The sequence below is a fragment of the Lampetra planeri genome, chromosome 44 (genome assembly GCF_965212315.1).
Source record: "Lampetra planeri chromosome 44, kcLamPlan1.2.h2, whole genome shotgun sequence".
Lineage (NCBI taxonomy): Eukaryota > Metazoa > Chordata > Hyperoartia > Petromyzontiformes > Petromyzontidae > Lampetra > Lampetra planeri.
Window position 1 is genome coordinate 5,665,273 of NC_136150.1, and position 17,761 is coordinate 5,683,033.

General features: G+C 44.9%; 2 protein-coding genes across 3 annotated transcripts in view; both read right to left on the reverse strand.

The window, feature by feature from the left end:
* BEND7 (BEN domain containing 7) overlaps window positions 1–16,457 on the reverse strand; it is a 40,685-nt gene extending 24,228 nt beyond the window's left edge. Inside the window, exons 1-2 of the mRNA XM_078614343.1 lie at window positions 16,444–16,457; window positions 1,195–1,484 (exon numbers count right to left, since the gene is read on the reverse strand). Coding sequence (XP_078470469.1) covers window positions 1,195–1,484; window positions 16,444–16,457 — 304 coding nt within the window. The remainder of the gene's footprint in view (window positions 1–1,194; window positions 1,485–16,443) is intronic.
* LOC144732882 (uncharacterized) overlaps window positions 6,177–17,761 on the reverse strand; it is a 295,786-nt gene continuing 284,201 nt past the window's right edge. For both annotated transcript variants that reach the window (XM_078614545.1, XM_078614544.1), the window contains exon 27: window positions 6,177–16,992. In XM_078614545.1, coding sequence (XP_078470671.1) covers window positions 16,824–16,992 — 169 coding nt within the window. In that variant the 3' untranslated portion in view covers window positions 6,177–16,823. The remainder of the gene's footprint in view (window positions 16,993–17,761) is intronic.

Sequence of the window (17,761 nt, forward strand, 5' to 3'; positions counted from 1 at the left end):
GACTCAGAGTAGTTAATATCAAGAGGAAATGAGGAAATATCACCACTTGGCTTAGGGCTGTAAACCGTAAATTTACCACCGTCTCAGATGCTCCATTTGATCAGGGAGATTACTGATTTTTACACATTGGCACCGAATTACAGTTTGTTCTTCTTAAACGCGACGACTCCGATGGTGGTAAAATGGTTGATGTTGAAAGAGAATATCTTACAGGGGTGGGGTGGGGAGATACACAATTACCACTGTTAAAAAAAACACTCCACACACACAAAAGCCATCATCAACAACAAAGGCATGGGGCACAGCCAAAACCCCCCACACACACACACTCATACCTGTCAACCCCTTAGCAGTGTCTACCTTATAACAGACCAATTCAGACCTTCTTGGTCACCCCGTGCCCTTACAAATCGCAACGTTCATCCTACAAAATCCCGTCATCACAAGGGAGAAACACAAGCAGACAATGTTATATATATTTCCCTGTACAGGAATACGGGTTAAACCATCTGGGTTGACCAAGGTACACCCAAGAAACTAAAGATGGGTTTGCAGCAGGCAGAACAAGCACACGGGGAATAAAAGTTCACCTTTACAACAACAACAACAATGGATCTCACACACTAGTCGTAACAACAACACCACCACCACCACAACCACCATCCCTCAAACATTGCACGCAGCCACCCAAAGCCAAATCGTTTACACAAGCAATGCCCGTCGTCCGCACTGTACACTACATCTTGCACTGTACCCACACATTCAATACAAACACACAAACGCATTGTTTATTTGGCGTTATAGAATAAAACACGTCTCGTTTGGGTTTTTAAAATTATCTCTCTCTATCTATCTCGTTAGCAACAACACGTTGTAAACGTCTATTGGTTGCGAGGGTGAGAGGGCCTGTGGGATTAGCGATGTCGTGATCCTCTAGCGCCACTACCGCTTCTCGACTAGTCTCATCATCACCACCACAATCATCACAATCACTATCATCACCATCAAAACAAACTATCCACGACCAAACTTTCCCTTTGCGACGATTCAACAAATCGCCGAGCGAACGTCAACTCGGTTCAAGGTGTACGAAGAGGTAAGTTAGTCCCCGTGTGTGTAATTACTTAGTGGTTTAACGTTCCCTTAAAGGCTTAAACCATCCCCACCGCCGCCGTCGTCTGTGTAACATTTTACCATTGCTTTTGCGAAGTTTGGAACTGGGTGACTTTCGTTTCCGTCTCCTTCCCGTAACTTCCATGGCGAGCGCGCCGTGAAGATGTCGACGATGCTGCTGCTGCTGTGATTGTTGTTGTTGTGGTGGCGGTGGTTGTTGTTGTTGGTGATAGTGGTGGCGATGGGGCCCTTTCTTTTTCGCCTTGCGTCGGCCGCCCAGGGAGCGAGGCCTGGTCTCGCCGCCCGCCGCGAAGCCCGCGGGACCCGGGGAGGCGGGAAGAGGAGGGAGGGTGGGTGGTGGGGGGGCGGGGCTAGGAGGGGGTGGGAGGGGATAGGGGGGCGGGGAGAGGAGGGGGAGGGATTGGAGGGGATATGGGCGGGGATAGGAGAGGAGGTAGAGGGGGGATAGGAGGGAGGGGCTAGGGGGAGGCGGGGAGAGGAGGGGGGCGGGGCTAGGGAGAAGCGGGGAGAGGAGAGGGGCGGGGCTCGGGGGAGGCGGGGAGAGGAGGGGGGGTAATTGGAGGGGGAATGGGCGGGGATATGAGAGGAGGTAGAGGGGGAATAGGAGGGAGGGGCTAGGGGGAGGCGGGGAAAGGAGGGGGGCGGGGCTAGGGGGAGGCGGGGAGAGGAGGGGGGGGATTGGAGGGGATATGGGCGGGGATAGGAGAGGAGGGAGAGGAGAGGGGGGATAGGGGGGGTGGGGCTAGGGGGGGAATGGGCGGGGATAGGGGGAGGAGGGAGGGGGGTAGGGGGTAGGGGGAGGAGGAGGGGATAGGAGGGAGGGGGATAGGGGGGTAGGGGGAGGCGGGGATAGGAGGGGGAATTGGCGGGGATAGGAGGAGGGGATAGGAGGAGATAGTAGGAGGAGGGAGGAGGAGAGAAAGAAGGAGGAGGGGATAGGAGGAGGAGGGAGACAGGAGGAGGGAGGAGATAGGAGGAGGGGATAGGAGGAGGAGGGAGGGGATAGGAGGAGGGGATAGGAGGGGATAGGAGGAGGGGATAGGAGGAGGAAGAGAAAACAATCTCATGAGAGGTGGAGGGGGAATGGGCGGGGATAGGAGGAGGGGATAGGAGGAGATAGTAGGAGGAGGGAGGAGGAGAGAGAGAAGGAGGAGGGGATAGGAGGAGGGGATAGGAGGAGGGAGGAGCTAGGAGGAGGGGATAGGAGGAGGAAGGGATAGGGGTCGTAATTTTTAAATTGTATTTTATTATTTGTTTTTTATTTTTATTTTCTACCTACGTGACTTTACCGAAAGAACCAAGAATATGAATTCCTGCAGTCACGAAAGTTTTAAGTCAAAATTTAAGAGTAGGAAGGGATAGGAAGAGGAGGAGGAGGGGATTGGAGGAGGAGGAGGGAGGAGGAGAGAGAAGGAGGAGGGGAGATGGGAGGAGATCGGAGGGCGGCTATTGGTATTGGTCGGGTGGGAGGAAAGAGATTGGGGGGAGGTTGAGTAGCTGGGAGGGGAGGCAGAATGGGAGCAGGGAGAGATGCTTATGGGAGTGTATAATCTGCTGTGCCAGATGATGGCTTGTGTAAGATGTGTTGTTATTCTTTTAGTTTTATGTGGAGCCGCATATTTGACTGAGACGTTATTGTCCGCTTATTTATTTCCTCAAGTCTGGATAATTTCCCCCAGGATCGAACAATGGAGATAACCTCTCAGAAGAAATGGGAGACAGAACACATCGGATCAAACAATTGGGGTTATTGTTGTTAGCGAATGGCGGGTATTGATAGGGTGGGGGGAAGGAGATGGAAGGAGGTTGAGATGGGAGGAAAGGTCGGATGGGAGGGGGGAGATGGGAGGGGGGAGATGGGAGGAGGGAGAAGATAGAAGGGGAGGGAGATGGGAGGAGAGGTATAATTTTTTTTTTAGTAATATTACAAATATTACATAGAACACATAGTGGGAACATAGACATGGAGTAGGGAGAGAGGGGGTAGAGAGAGAGGGGGGTAGAGAGAGAGAGAGGGAGGCAGAGAGGGGGGGGGGTACATAAAGAAAAGCATAACAAAAACGAAATGATGAACGAAGCAAAGTGCCGACTACACCGAGCATCTTCTTGTTTCCTCTGACCATAAAAAAGAGAGGTAGGATGGCAGGGGGGAGATGGGAGGGGGGGGGGAGATTGGAGGGGAGAGGAGATAGAAGGGGAGGGAGATGGGAGGAGAGAGGAGAAGAGAGAGGAGATGGGAGGGGAGGTTGGGTGGCAGGAGGGAGATGGGAGGCGAGCAGGAAAAAAGGGCACCTGGGTTCATTCCAGACCCTGGCGCCTGTATATTTGGAGTTTGCGTGTTTTTCTCGTGGTGGCGAGGATTTTTGTCTGGGACCTCGTTTTTTCCCCCTCTACATTTAGAATCAACACGCGTTTAGAGTATTTGGCTGCTATTAATTTCCACAAGATAAGCCACTTCGGTGAGCTATCATTTGTGGCCAGGTCTCTCTTGAAAAAGGGCGATATAGCTTAGTGGGCCTTACCTAGTGAAATGAAAAAGTTTTAGTTTGATATCCTTGGAAATCGGATACGAGGCAGGGGAGGACCCGATCTCATGGAGCCATTTTTACCCCGAATGTCTTTCCAGCCCTCAATACACCCACTTAGCTCTCCTGTGCTCCCAGATCCAGGGCCTCTCTACGCCTATGCACCCTCCCCACTTATCCCCAGAGCATAAGCGAGCAGACAGACAGTGGTGGAGAAGGGGGGGGCATTGAATATTCAAAACTGGAAACTTCCTTCAGTTTCGATTTAAAGCTTTCGTGACTGCAGGGATTCATCTTCTTGGTTCTTTCGGTAAAGTCACGTAGAAGGGAAATAATAAAATAAAACAATAATAAAATACAATTCTCACGACGTTTCGGCCACAACGCAAACAGCCGTCCTCAGGTGAAGAACAGGTCTGTCGGAAAGACAGCGTCTTTCTTTATTATTTCCCTACTACGTGACTTTACCGAAAGAACCAAGAAGACTTCCTTCAGTGTTCAGTTTTTCTTCAAGAAACCGTGCACAATTTGAAATTGCAGTCTCCAACTTTAGTTCAGTTACACGTGGCTGTCCTCCCTTGCTGTGATAAATAGGCCATTACTGAACATGTTGCACAAAACAAATGTTTTTTTTCTCCGTTGCAAGGCGGTGTTGATGACAAAAAGCAGCGAGCTGTCAATGTTCGTATAAATGAGAACTTGGTTTGAGATTGGAATGTGACCCCAAGCTTCGAAACAACATCCCAGAGACACCGGACTCACTTGCTCTGAATTTATTTAGCATTTTCACCACATGCCAATTGACAAAAAACTCGACACATTCGTTCACAATTCTGTCCCGAAGATGAGAAAGACTTCGGATCATGAAGAAGTGGCTAAGAAGTGCCACCGCCCAAACCCTCACCTGTTATGTAATTTTATTTTCTGCGTGGCTATTGACGAATGTGTTTGTTATTTGTGCATCACTGCCAACGAGCTATCACTACATATATATAAGATTGTGATGCTTTACTGAGAGCTTTTCACACCGCTAGAACATGTCCACAAAACAGCCTCCCAATCCTATCCAATCAGGTTTTAAATGGAGATGCCCTTTTTGCAAAGATAATCTTGTCGATGGCACGAATAAAATGCACGATTTACATGTAACAAATCGGAAAAATAATCGTCTGAAAAGCACGATCACAAAACCTCCATACATGACCACGGTTATGTTAAGATACAAACCCCAGAATGTTAACTCACCCCTCCACCCACCACCCCAACCCTCCACCCACCACCCCAACCCTCCACCCACCACCCCAACCCTCCACCCACCACCCCAACCCTCCACCCACCACCCCAACCTTCCACCCACCACCCCAACCCTCCACCCACCACCCCAACCCTGTCTCCGACCCTTAAAAGTCTTAAAAGCAAGCCTGGCTGCTGACGTCAAAAGAATCCACTGGGAGAGCGGCGCGCTCTCAAATCATGTAGATTAAAAACTAATTTATTTAGAACTGCGTGTTTGTGTTTAGTTTTGTTGTCCTTCCCCACGCACCTCCGATTGGCACGGTTGGCTACGTACGGTGCGAAAGAAGTCAAACACACGTGGACATACGAGCAGTCGCCGTTTTCTCGTCTTGAAACAATGCTGCTACAATTATGCATATTCTTAGGTTTTTTCGGTAAAGTCACGTAGGTAAAACATTAAAATAAAATAAAAATCACGACGTTTCGGAGGCAACACAAGTCCCCGTCATCAGGTGGGACCGTCACAGCCTCACTTGATGCAGCAAATCTGGCTGTGACGGTCCCACCTGATGACGGGGACTTGTGTTGCCTCCGAAACGTCGTGATTTTTATTTTATTTTACTTTAATTTTTTACCTACGTGACTTTACCGAAAAAACCTAAGAATATGAATCCTTGCAGTCACGAAAGCTTCAAATCTAGAATTACAATTATGCACTCAAAGAAGAAGGCTGTGCCGGATGACGGGTTGTGTAAGATTTGTTAGTCTCATTTTATTACACGCTTTTATTTAACTCACTCTGTTGTTGTTGTCGTTGTCGTATCCTCAAATCTTGTAACTCAATTTTAACCCACTTCCCAATGTGGTATCGACTGCAAACTTGGTCTACTTATGTCATACTGATGACAATACTATATTCCATCATAAAAAATAAAATATTTTTTAACATTATTTTTATATGTTATGTTTCGACTTGGGTCTAATTGTCCACGCTCAACTGACATTGGCTGTAAATCACCACGGAGCCCCTTACGTTATTCAAGCTTCGGGGCCACTTCCTGGAGTCGTGGAGTTCTGCCATTACTCGTACGGTACATTTCATTAAAGCCTGTTTAAAAAAAAGTATTTTTAAATATTACTTTTTTTTTTACTTAGAGACGGATATTTCACCGAGACGCGTCATTGTCCGCTTATTTATTTCCTCCCGTCTGGATGATTTCCCCGAGCACAGAACAATGGAGACAAACACTTTAGAAGAAACGGGAGGCAGAACACAGCGGATCAAACGATTGCGTTTATTGTTGTTATCCATGATACTGACAAAGAAAATAGGCGCTATTTATAAGTCACCTGATGCAGCGATTCGTAACAATTCTTATGAAATGAGTTTTATCATTACTAAAACCACAAAAAAATGCATTTATGACTTACAAAAATAGCCGCATCAATAATCGTCCCTATTGTTTTAAGACCCCTCCAATAACCAAAGAAATAAATTAATTTGCGGAATGCAGATCATGCATTTCTGTACACAGGCTTTAAAAGAGCCTTCATGGACTATTTATACATGCTTGCAAGTGTACAAGAAAGACATTTTACATTATGTACACAGTTTGAAATACAGTACTATATTCCCAGTAAATCAATTACGGGTATATTGTAGCTTTATTTATTATCTTTTTATATTTTAATACAAAAAAGCCCCACATTGAACTCAACGCAAAAGTTTAACGGACCTGTTGATAATGGACGCAAGTTATTTTTAAATCCTTTATATTAAGTTCACTTGCTTGCTTGCACGCTTACGACCGTGCAAATCTTTCGGTCGTTTTTTAACCCACTTCCAGTGATCCAATCGAGCTGACATTTTGCACACAGACTCGTTGTGCGTGACAATTTATTTTCGTGAAATTTTTTTTCCAAAATTTTACACTTTTTAGGAAAAAATAAATTATATTTAATTACCAATTGCTTAATGGTGGCAGGCAATCATCTGACCCATAGGTGGCAGCCATCTCAAGCCAGAGGATGAGAGGACTCTAGCCGCCCGTTTCAAAGACCAATGTTGGCTGGGTTGTGGCCCATTGAACACGCATATAAAGGATTTATAGTGAAAAACTTTGTTTTTACGGGTTAATTTTTTCAGTCACGCAAACAACCCGAATCGATTAAAGAAACGATCCCCCCCCCCCCCGCCTGTTTTTCGATCGAGAGTGCCAGACGTGGCAACGTATGACATGCAAAAATCTATGGAACACATTTTTTTTTATGTTGTTGAACTGTTGCTAAAAAAACAACCACACAACCGAGCAAATTCATAGAGGACTCGTCAATCGCGGACTCGGTTGTGTGGCTTTCTATTATTTTTTTGTAACAAACACTTTGACAGCGGCTTTAATCTAAAGGATCAGGGGATAAGTTGGGGAGAAAAAGCTTCCACGGTAACACCGTGTTCCAGTATAAACACCCAATCCCTGTTTATCGCATTAGGACGAACCCACTCACCCCTAATTCCCCTAAACACAGTTTAAGGGCATGAGTGTATATGCTTCGCATCGTTTATTTTTCTTAAAGCCAACCCAATGCCCCCTGCTGTACGCGTAATAATACTGTTGTGAGCTGCGTGCAGAGTGCTTTTGAATCGCGGTTTTATTGCTCAAATGTGACGATCCCTACGACAATTGTTTTTTTACCCTTCTATCTGGCAACAAAACTGACACCTTTTTACAAGGAGTCATGTTTGCACAGACCACAATACTTGCAGTCATAATGCAAACAAAAAACATAACTCTGAAAATGTATGCACTGTCCTTGAAGTTGATTGGTCCACACCCGAGACAGCTTTCCTTAGAGCCTAGTCTCACATGGGTTGGACCAGATGACGCCAAAAGGCGCACAACTCAAAGACAATGCACCATCAGAGTATTGAGAGCTCGGGGTAAGCATTTACACCATGGGGTTCCCATGATCCCTACGACGTTTGTCAATTGACAATTCAGAGTCTTTGTGTCCAATCAAAAAGTGTCGCCCCATTGGCAGCCCTGACCCCAATGGTGGGAATTTCACATTGCCATGAGACTCGGGGTTTTCCTGAACACGTGCATTGTGATTCCTCTTGACTTCAATCACCATCAAAACTCGGCTGATGCGCTGCGAACTGCCGCCCTCTCACTGATCTTACTCAGTGGCAAGAGTATTGAGCTCCAGCCTGGCCCGGAAACTCATACAAATAATCCTGCTATATGCACGATTAAATAACGCAATGCGCACCCGGAACCGGAACAACTGGCACAGACACCAATCCCCTGGCTCCATGTTCGCCAGATATCCACAGAGACACCGTGCAAGCTGCAAGGGAGTTTACGCGCTTGTTTTTCCCCCGTCAACCCAAGACCTCAACGATGCCGCCGACTCAAAACCCTGATCCCTAACTGAGATCGCGATGCTGCTGCTGTCACCATCCGAGAATCTCACTCAGGTCCGGAAGAACTCAAAAGACTTAACGGTGTGATCATCATCCGCATCAGAATATCAACAGGCCCAATTCACACGTCTCATTTATTCATGGACAATGAAAGACAAGCTAGAGTGCGACTGGGGCCATATAACGAAGTACTGTAGTCTACACTCGTGCAACGGAGGAATAGCAAAACTACATAAACTCTCTCATTGAAGCCCTCTTGTGCGAGCAGACCTCGACATTGGAATTTAGCTCCTGAACGTATTGCCATCATACACAATAGTTTTAGAACCTTCAAGAGAAAACTTCAGGTAGTCATATATGCTCAAACATTTTTTGATCTCAGACAAGACCACAATGCACTTCTTCAGGAAATTATGATGGGTTTGTTTGAATATGCAGGAATGGCCGTGTGCTTTTTAAATCCTTTATATTAAGTTCACTTGCTTGCTTGCTTGCGCGCTTACGACCGTGCAAATATTTCGGTCGTTTTTTAACCCACTTCCCGTGATCCAATCGAGCTGACATTTTGCACACAGACTCGTTGTGCGTGACAATTAATTTTCGTGAAAAAAATTTCCGTAACTTTACACTTTTTAGGAATTTTTTATATTTAATTACCAATTGCTTAATGGTGGCAGGCAATCATCTGACCCATAGGTGGCAGCCATCTCAAGCCAGAGGGCGAGAGGACTCTAGCCGCCACGCATATAAAGGATTTATATTGAAAAACTTTGTTTTTACGGGTTAATTTTTTATACATTGATGTGCCTTGTTTCAAATGCATGTGCTGTGGCAATGCCCAACACCCAGATCCTATCCGTCCAGGGTTAATGTGTATGACTTGAGCCTTGTGACGGTGCCCAAATAAAAATAAAACTTAATTAATATACAGATTGCTCAGTATTTTTTTTATCATAACTGGTATTACTAAAGAAAATGTATCATCCAATGCCATAACTCCCCGTGACGGAAAAATATTTCATTTTACTCTTAAAATATACACGTTACATCAACTATATCAGAGAAAGGCTGTGTTAAATTTCCAGTGGATGAAATTGTGCACAAAAATGACCACTATTATTGAGAATAATTATTTAAATTGTGCCACGTGTTTATAATGTTAATAAAAACAAATAAAGCCAAATTAATTGAATGGCCTAACCAGTCGTCGCCATAATTTGATGTATTTATAATTATCGAGTTATTTTGTCACGAAAAATATTATTTGTGGATCAATGTAAATTTACATTTATTTTGCAGCATTTATATGCGAGGGCAAATACCCACTTAGATAAAAAAAAAGTATTTATTTGCAAATAAACACAATGCAAATAGAATATAAATGAATCTTCAAATGTAAATGCACAATAAACGTATAACACTGCAAAAACATGATGTATTGTCCCTGATGGGTTAACCTCTTTCCATCTATTCCAAAATATTTAGCATTTCTAACATATCGATTTATATATTGTAATATAAAAAATATTTTTAGCACATTAAATGTATTTATGATTGGCGCATAATATATTCAAACATTGGGAATTATTGATTTCAATTGGGGTTGGATAATTGTAAAAAAAATTCGGATAATTGCATGGAAAATAATATTGTAATTTTTCATTTTCGGCATTAACTAACCGTGAGAATATTTTCACTCGCACGGCTACTTCAGCAGCCGCCATCATCATCATTAAAATATAAAACTCATTATGTACTGTTGTGGAGATTTCTGGATAAATAAGAAAATATCCAGTCTCTGGATTATCATCATCGTCGTCATCGTTTATGACGACATCATCGTTTATGACGTCATTGTTTATGCTCACTTTTATATTCTCGCAAGCGTACGGCTCAGACATCCATATTTAATTACTGCTGCCCAATTAAAAGTACAGTGTTGTGTTTTGCAGAGCAATCATACACGGTATGCTAATGAGAAAAGGTTTTTGACTCATCGCTTAATGGCAAGCATCTACAAAGCGAGATGCAGGCCTCATTAAAATGCGTAAATATAAAAAAGCATCTGCCTGATCTGGTTGCCAATTAAAATAATATCAGAAGCCCCCTTTATATGCAGTATGGTCCTGTGTACTGGTTTCCCCCTGTTTATGAATCACCAGCAGTGCAAGATATAGCTGTACCACTCACCTCTGTTGACCACAAAGCGTCCAGCACAATTCTCTCTACAATTAAACACCCACCGCCACTGTTTTTTTTATCACATTCATAATTGTTCAAGGCCGTTCAAAATAAAAAAAAACAATGAATGAACACAGTGTACATGGCCCTAAATTGCCAAAAGCTTGCGAATTGTGATACATGTATTTTTACCTATACACATAACTTCAATTAAACGGCCGGTGAATTATTACTCAAATTAATAACCGAGCTCATTCCGTTGCCAGATGCACATTTACCAAATGGTTGCGTCATTAATCGGCACTTTGAATTGGCTGGAAGTTTATTTCTAAAATAACCATTGTTGCATGCCTCAAGTGATATTTAACAAACCCTCAGCTTTGTGGGATGTAAGCGGTGCAACCTTAGCGCAAGATGGTCTCCGCTACTTTCTATTAGCCTCCTCATTCGTCAACGTTTGGCGACGTCAATGTTATTATTCCCTCAAGTTTCTGGCCACTAAGTCACCCGTAGGTCTTGATACTCCTTAAAACGTTTAGTTGGTGCACTCGGAACACCTGGTCCAATTGGCTTCAACCCAAAACTGTGGGCCTTGTAGTAAATTCTAGATTTGAAGCTTTCGTGACTGCAAGGATTCATACTCTTAGGTTTTGTCGGTAAAGTCACGTAGGTAAAAATAATAATACAATAAAATAAATGAAAGGGATACAGTAAATTTGGCTGTGACGGTCCCACCTGAAGACGGAGACTTGTGTTGCCTCCGAAACGTCGTGATTTAATGTAGTTATTTCCATTTATTATTATTTTATTATTATTATTATTATTTCTACCTACGTGACTTTACCGAAAAAACCTAAGAGGATGAATCCTTGTAGTAAACCACTGTGGTCTGGACTCCTTCAACGGAGAGGCAACAGAAAAATGACACAAACTCTCTCTCTCCTGGAGCACTCTAGTGGCTCGCAGACCTCGACATTGGCATCGAGTTCCTGAACGCATTGCCACCGTCCGCGAGAACGGAACTTCGGTAAACGTGACCTCTTATTTCAAATCAACGTTCCCATCACAGCGCGGGCTTTCTATTAGTCAAGTGCTACGTGAATTATTTTTACGTAACCAAACTGCCTCAAATGTGTCCGATCTCATCAGCTCTCGGCTCTCAGAAGCAAGGCGGTTCTACGACTGGTTGGTAATTGCCAGGTGTTGTCGGCCCAGGAGATGGCAGCGCGGAGTGCCATGCCCTTGTAGACATATGTTGGGTTTCCTCAAAGTTTTCCCATTTCCTCCCACACGATGAACGCTTATCGATGTGATCCTCCGAACATCCAAATGCAGCAGGACCCTCATGTAAAACAGCTGTGAGACTCGGTGAGACTTCGCTAAACAACTGCCATTATTATTACAAGCTACAGTGGAGCAGCGGGCACTGTTTACATGTCTACAGCCTGTCCAACATTATTTATCTCGAGGGCACCACCTCAATTGCTGGCGAAACGTCGTAGTACTCGAATTGTAAATGTTGTGGGTTTACTCTCCAACACACCGGTGTGCTGAACTTGTAACGAATCAGTACGTTGTGTTTCCATGACAAGCCTTACTCATTGCCTGTCGGGTGGTGATGGGTGTAACGACATTTATATGTACGCGATCTAATCCCAAAATAAAAGCCTGTATTATGGATAATATTGTTCGCGGAAACCGACTACGTCTTCAACTAACCACCTCAATGTAAAATTATAGTTCTTGCGCTGACATCAACATCGGCCATACGAAGAAGAACAGACCATAGTCTCAGTTTACCCTCAACCCGGATTTGAACTTGCAACAATTCTAAACCGGAGTTTCACAACTCGAACCACATCACCAGCAGGTCACTCACGAGCCTGTGCAACGTTCACGAACGTTGCAGTTATTTCCATTTCAAATTTGCGAACAATGCACAAAACAAACGGGCTCCGAATGGCAAGCTCTGCAGAGCTTTCGCACAAAAGGTCACGCGAGTGCTTTGGAAATGTGACGGAGCTCTCCTTTGGCCGGGTGACAGAACGTGGCTATTGCCGCCTATCAGGCAGCAAGCGTTGATTTTTTTTTTTACCCATCAAGTGGTTCCATTACATCGTCGGCACGTTACGGTCGGGGAACAGAGCCGCCAAGTCGCCGTCGCTCTTCCGTGCCCCGCGGTACAGCGGTGTGCATCGCTGCGTTCACATCCGCTTCAAACGAGACGCAAACAGGTGTCAAAAAAAACCACAAAAGCACGCAGCCATTGGTGCATATGACCAAAAATAAATAAATCCCAACCGCATCAGCATTTCCTGAAGTGCAGTGTGGTCCTAGGTCACCGTTAAAGTCAATTTGAGTAAATGGGGCCGAATGACAGCAGCAGCGGTGATGCATCGATTGACAACTGTGGACCAGAGGTCGCAAACGGGTTTTGATTCCTTACCCGTACCCGGCCGCACCAGGTTCGCAAACGGGTACCCGTACCCGGCCGGGTACGGGTAGCCGGATATCGGGTAGGGTACGGGTATCGGGTACCCGGTTGCGACCTCTGCTGTGGACCGGTTTCATTCTTAGTAGGACTCATCGGCACAGCAAAGTCACCAGTGCCCCACTGTTGTAAAGTCTACCGCAGGCGAACGGTGTTCACGAGTTGAGCCTGCTTGGACAAAGTTCTCGTTCATGACAACAGTTGTTCGAGTAAGATCGTGTTACTATAAATGTGTTGTTAAAACCGCCACCAACAAAAAAACCCTTTATTTTGGATATTGGTCGCGAAAGCCTACGTGTTAAAGTTTTCGTCGTGTGCTCACATGTTAGTAAATTTGTTTAGTCGGCTTAGCACCCGATTTTACAATTATATTGTACATAACATCAATTTTTTTGTTTAACAATCCCACATTGTGTACAACCAAAGTGAGATAAATAACAAAAACGGTCGAGCAAGTGAACAAAATCACAATGGTCAGTGTTTCAGGATCATGGTCTCATCAATACACGTCCTCTGGAGATGTGTTCTCATTGCTATTTTACAAAATATACAACGCACTTGTTTTTTTTTTTATATAAAAAGGAATCATTAAAATAAACGAAAATTAAAAAGCATCAACTAAAGAGAGCAATGGATCTTTAGTGTTGACCTATATGAAACGCGCGATTATTGTAAATTTTAACAATACATGGCAGTGACATGAATGTAACCGAATACTAAGGCAGATTAATTCTAGATTTGAAGCTTTCGTGACTGCAAGGATTCATACTCTTAGTTCTTTCGGTAAAGTCACGTAGGTAAAAAATGAAATTTAAATAAAAAAAAATCACGACGTTTCGGAGGCAACACAAGCTTCCGTCTTCAGGTGAAACTGTCACAGCAAAATATCTGTATCAAACGTCGTGATTTTATTGTTTAAATTTTAAATTTTTATTCATTTTAATTTCATTTTTTACCTACGTGACTTTACCGAAAGAACTAAGAGTACTAAGGCAGATTGTCACGTGGATTTAGAATAAAAAAAAATAAAATCGCTCATTCAGAATGAGTTTTGGATAAAATATCTGTATATATTATTAGGATTTCAGATTTTTTTTTTTTTAAACGACAATGTCTGATTTGCATTTGATCTTTTTTTAAAAATACTTTACATGACGCAATGGAGCATGTTTGTGTGAACTAGAGCGACATCACGTGAAGCCAGCCACATCTGACGGCAAGAGAGCAGACGTGATGCCACTGCAGTGACATCGACTTCCGCGAATTTTTTTTTTTTATCCGTTCGCATCATCTGAAATCTCGTATCTTGGCCTGATTTTCGATCGTTTACCCTCAGATTAATCCAAATAGCGGGATCGCCATCGTTATTTCCTACATGTTTACGTTACAGGTTTATAGTGGCTTTTTTGTTTTCCCAATACTCCATATCATACTAAATAAATGCACAGTGCAAATTAAAGTGACATAAACAAATACGAAGCTGATGCAACTCTCCAAGCATCTTGGTTCATATCAAGGGGCAAATTAATACAACTCGGAGACTCATTCTTAAACGCAACCTATGGCCCTGCGATTGCGCAATTTGCCTATTCAATTAAACCAGTGATGGAATTACATCCGCTTAGCTCATTACATGCACTTGGTCGTGTCTAGATGTGGAATTCACGCAGTTGGACTCAATTTAATTATCTTTAAAAATGCTCACCCTCATTGCATTTCACTCGGAGCCCTGATGCTACACAGTGGTCAGGGCCGTAGTAATGTAATGTGATTTTTTTCACCCGACCAAATCTGGATAGCCCAGCTACTCTCTCAGTCACAGGTCAAAACTACAACAGACGTTGGTGACATTCTGAGTGGAGGAAAACAGATCTTACATCTTGTTGGTTATTTCGGTAAAGTCACGTGACTTTACCGAAAGAACCAAGAAGATGAATCCCTGCAGTCACGAAAGCTTTAAATCGAAAAAGATCTTACATCATTAGACCTCCTTTGCCAGTACCAAAATATAATAGGGGTTTTCCCCTTTTTTCTGGCAACAAAACTGAAACCTTTTTACAAGGAATCATGTGTGCATTATCCACAATACTTGCAGTGAAAATGCAAACAAAAACACACTATGATAATTTATGCATTGTCCTTGAAACTGATTGGTCCACACCAAGGGACGGCTTTCTTTTGAGCCTCGACTTGGTGTGGACCAATCAGTTTCAAGGACAATACCAATATATTATCATAGTGTGTTTTTGTTTGCATTTTGACTGCAAGTATTGTGGTTAATGCAGACATGAATCCTTGTAAAAAGGTTTCAGTTTTGTTGCCAGAAAAAAGGGGAAACACCCCTATTATTAAGACAGATCTTGGCGGAGGTTTGTCGTACACAAGTCAAAGGTGTTTCTGCTTGAATGAGGGTCACAATCACTTTTATTGGTGACCCTCAGCCAGTGGTGTACATTCCACGTTCCCATGGCAGGTGCTATTCCCGACACGTGAAAACTACTGCTCACGTGCCAAAATACGTATACTTATTGTGTTAGTCCCACGAGGATTAAAGATTGCGTTGAAATAACGTTCTGACCCCGTGCCCCTATTGGACATCTGTGAAAAAGAGCTTTATAGCTGATCAGATTCCTCCAGTATAAATACATATTCCGATTCCGTTTTACTTGGGATTTGAACTTTGCGATCTTCCAGTCCGGAGCCGAGCGTATTGAACCCAGCCGCTCAGCAGAATGCGAAATGTGATCATCCGACGAAACATTTGCATCAAATCACACATTGCTTTCTTCTGTCGTATTAATAGATTTTCCGTCACTCCCAACGGATTAATTTTTTACAAGGGATACTCATCTGCACCTACAAAAGTTGGCCAGGTCTGTATCTACGTGCACTGGCCGTGACGCCCGGCCACTTTGGCCATGTTTATAGCTGCCTTTTACACCAAGAGGCTACACAATTGAGATATTTCACCATTCTTAGAGTGACGTTCATAGGCACAGGGATCTGCACAATCTCATCAGGTCTCTCAAGAGTAATTTCTTCTGGCTGACGGTCTGCGACAAGGTTCGTAAGTCTAGAGACAGTGTTCAGCTCGTGTGGTTGTTGGTTATTTTTTATTCTTTAGTGTCACAGATATTACGCCAGTTGCTTTAATTCCCCAATTACACGCGGATACACGTCGGCGGTGTACGGACGAGCAGCGTTTGATAAACAAGGAATGCGTGAGCCAGCAGTTGATCAAATAAATAAATAAATACACGGAGCCAACATTCACATCAAACGATCCGAGCGATGTGCGTCGAGGAATTGATCGCGACGATCGGACCGGATGAGTTGACAAAGTAGTCCCACGGCGCGCAAACTCCTGGCAGCTTGTCCAGCCGCACTGCTCTGAACGGAAATCGCGAACCCCTCTCCCGACCCCCCCCCCCCCGCTCCTCCCGCGAGTCCACCGATCCACCGCCATCGCGCCCTCCGCCCCGCCCACCAATGCCGCTCCGGCAAAGCGGAAGGCACCAAAAGAATCAGTTCTACGCATCTGCGCGTTGTTCTTTGTTGTTTGGTTTTTTGAGGCCACGAACCCCCTTGGCGTGACCCTTCGTGCGACCGCTTCAAACCTCCAATTTGGCCTCCTCGCTCCAGAAGCAGAAGAAAATAATTCCTCTCCTTCTGACCGCGCGCGTTGCAAATTGGCCACCAAACACTCGGGGGGGACGGGTGGGGGTTTCTATTGGCTGGGCGCTGGGCGATGGAGGAGGTCATACGGAAGGGGTACGGCTGGGGGTCGAGGTGGTGGGACCTCGTCATCAGCCCAGCACCGGGTGCAGGCTTGTCAAACGAGGGTGCCGGGTTTCGGGTCGCTGTCGCCCATCCACTGCAGGTCCCTGTCGTCGTCGCCGTCGCCGCCGCCGCCGTGGTGACGGTGGTGGTCGTCGTCGTCGTCGAGGGTGGTCGCGTCGCTGTTCCTCCGCTGTCGGTGCTGCGCCGGCTCCGTGTAGAAGCTGCTGACGCGGCGGGGCAAAACGCAAGGAGCGCGAGCGGGTTGCTACAAAGCAACCTCGACGGCAACTTGCGGCGAACGAGCAAAACCGGCGCCTTGCGTCGCCGCAATAAATACGAAATTGTATCGCAGTCTGTCGGGCAGAGCTTGGCGTTCGCACTCAAGTTAACATGCTGGGGATTTTTTGTTGTAACTTTACCAAGGCAACGTTCCCCCCAGTATAGCCCCAATAGGGTTCGGAGATCAGTGTGCCAATCGCTACACCACCCTGGCCCAATTCACTGGCCGACAACTTCCGTGCAGTTTGAGTCGTCGTGATGGGTGGTCTGGACGCCCTCCCCAGTAACTTTGGGAGTGGGGCGGGGGATGGGGAGGGAGGTAAAACTAAAACAATTTTTTTTATTTTTACCAGGTAAGGCCCACTGAGCTATGTAGCTCTTTTTGCAGAAGTGACCTGGCCACAAATGACAGCTCAACAAAGCGGCTTATCTTCATGTGTAAATTTATAGCAGCGAAATACTCTAAATGCCCGTTGATTCTAAACGTGGAGGGAAAAACTGGAGGGGAGTGAGACACACAGACTCCAAATATAATGCAGGCATCAGGGTCAGGATCGAACCCACGACCTCCTGCATACCAGGCGAGGGAGGTAACAGCTCGCCACCGTGGCATCAAGTTTGGTGGGGCAGATGCCATCGCTTGCTTTGGAGACGCATTCAATATCTAGGTCCATTAAAAAAAAAACAGTTGACAGGTCGCTGGTGGGGGTC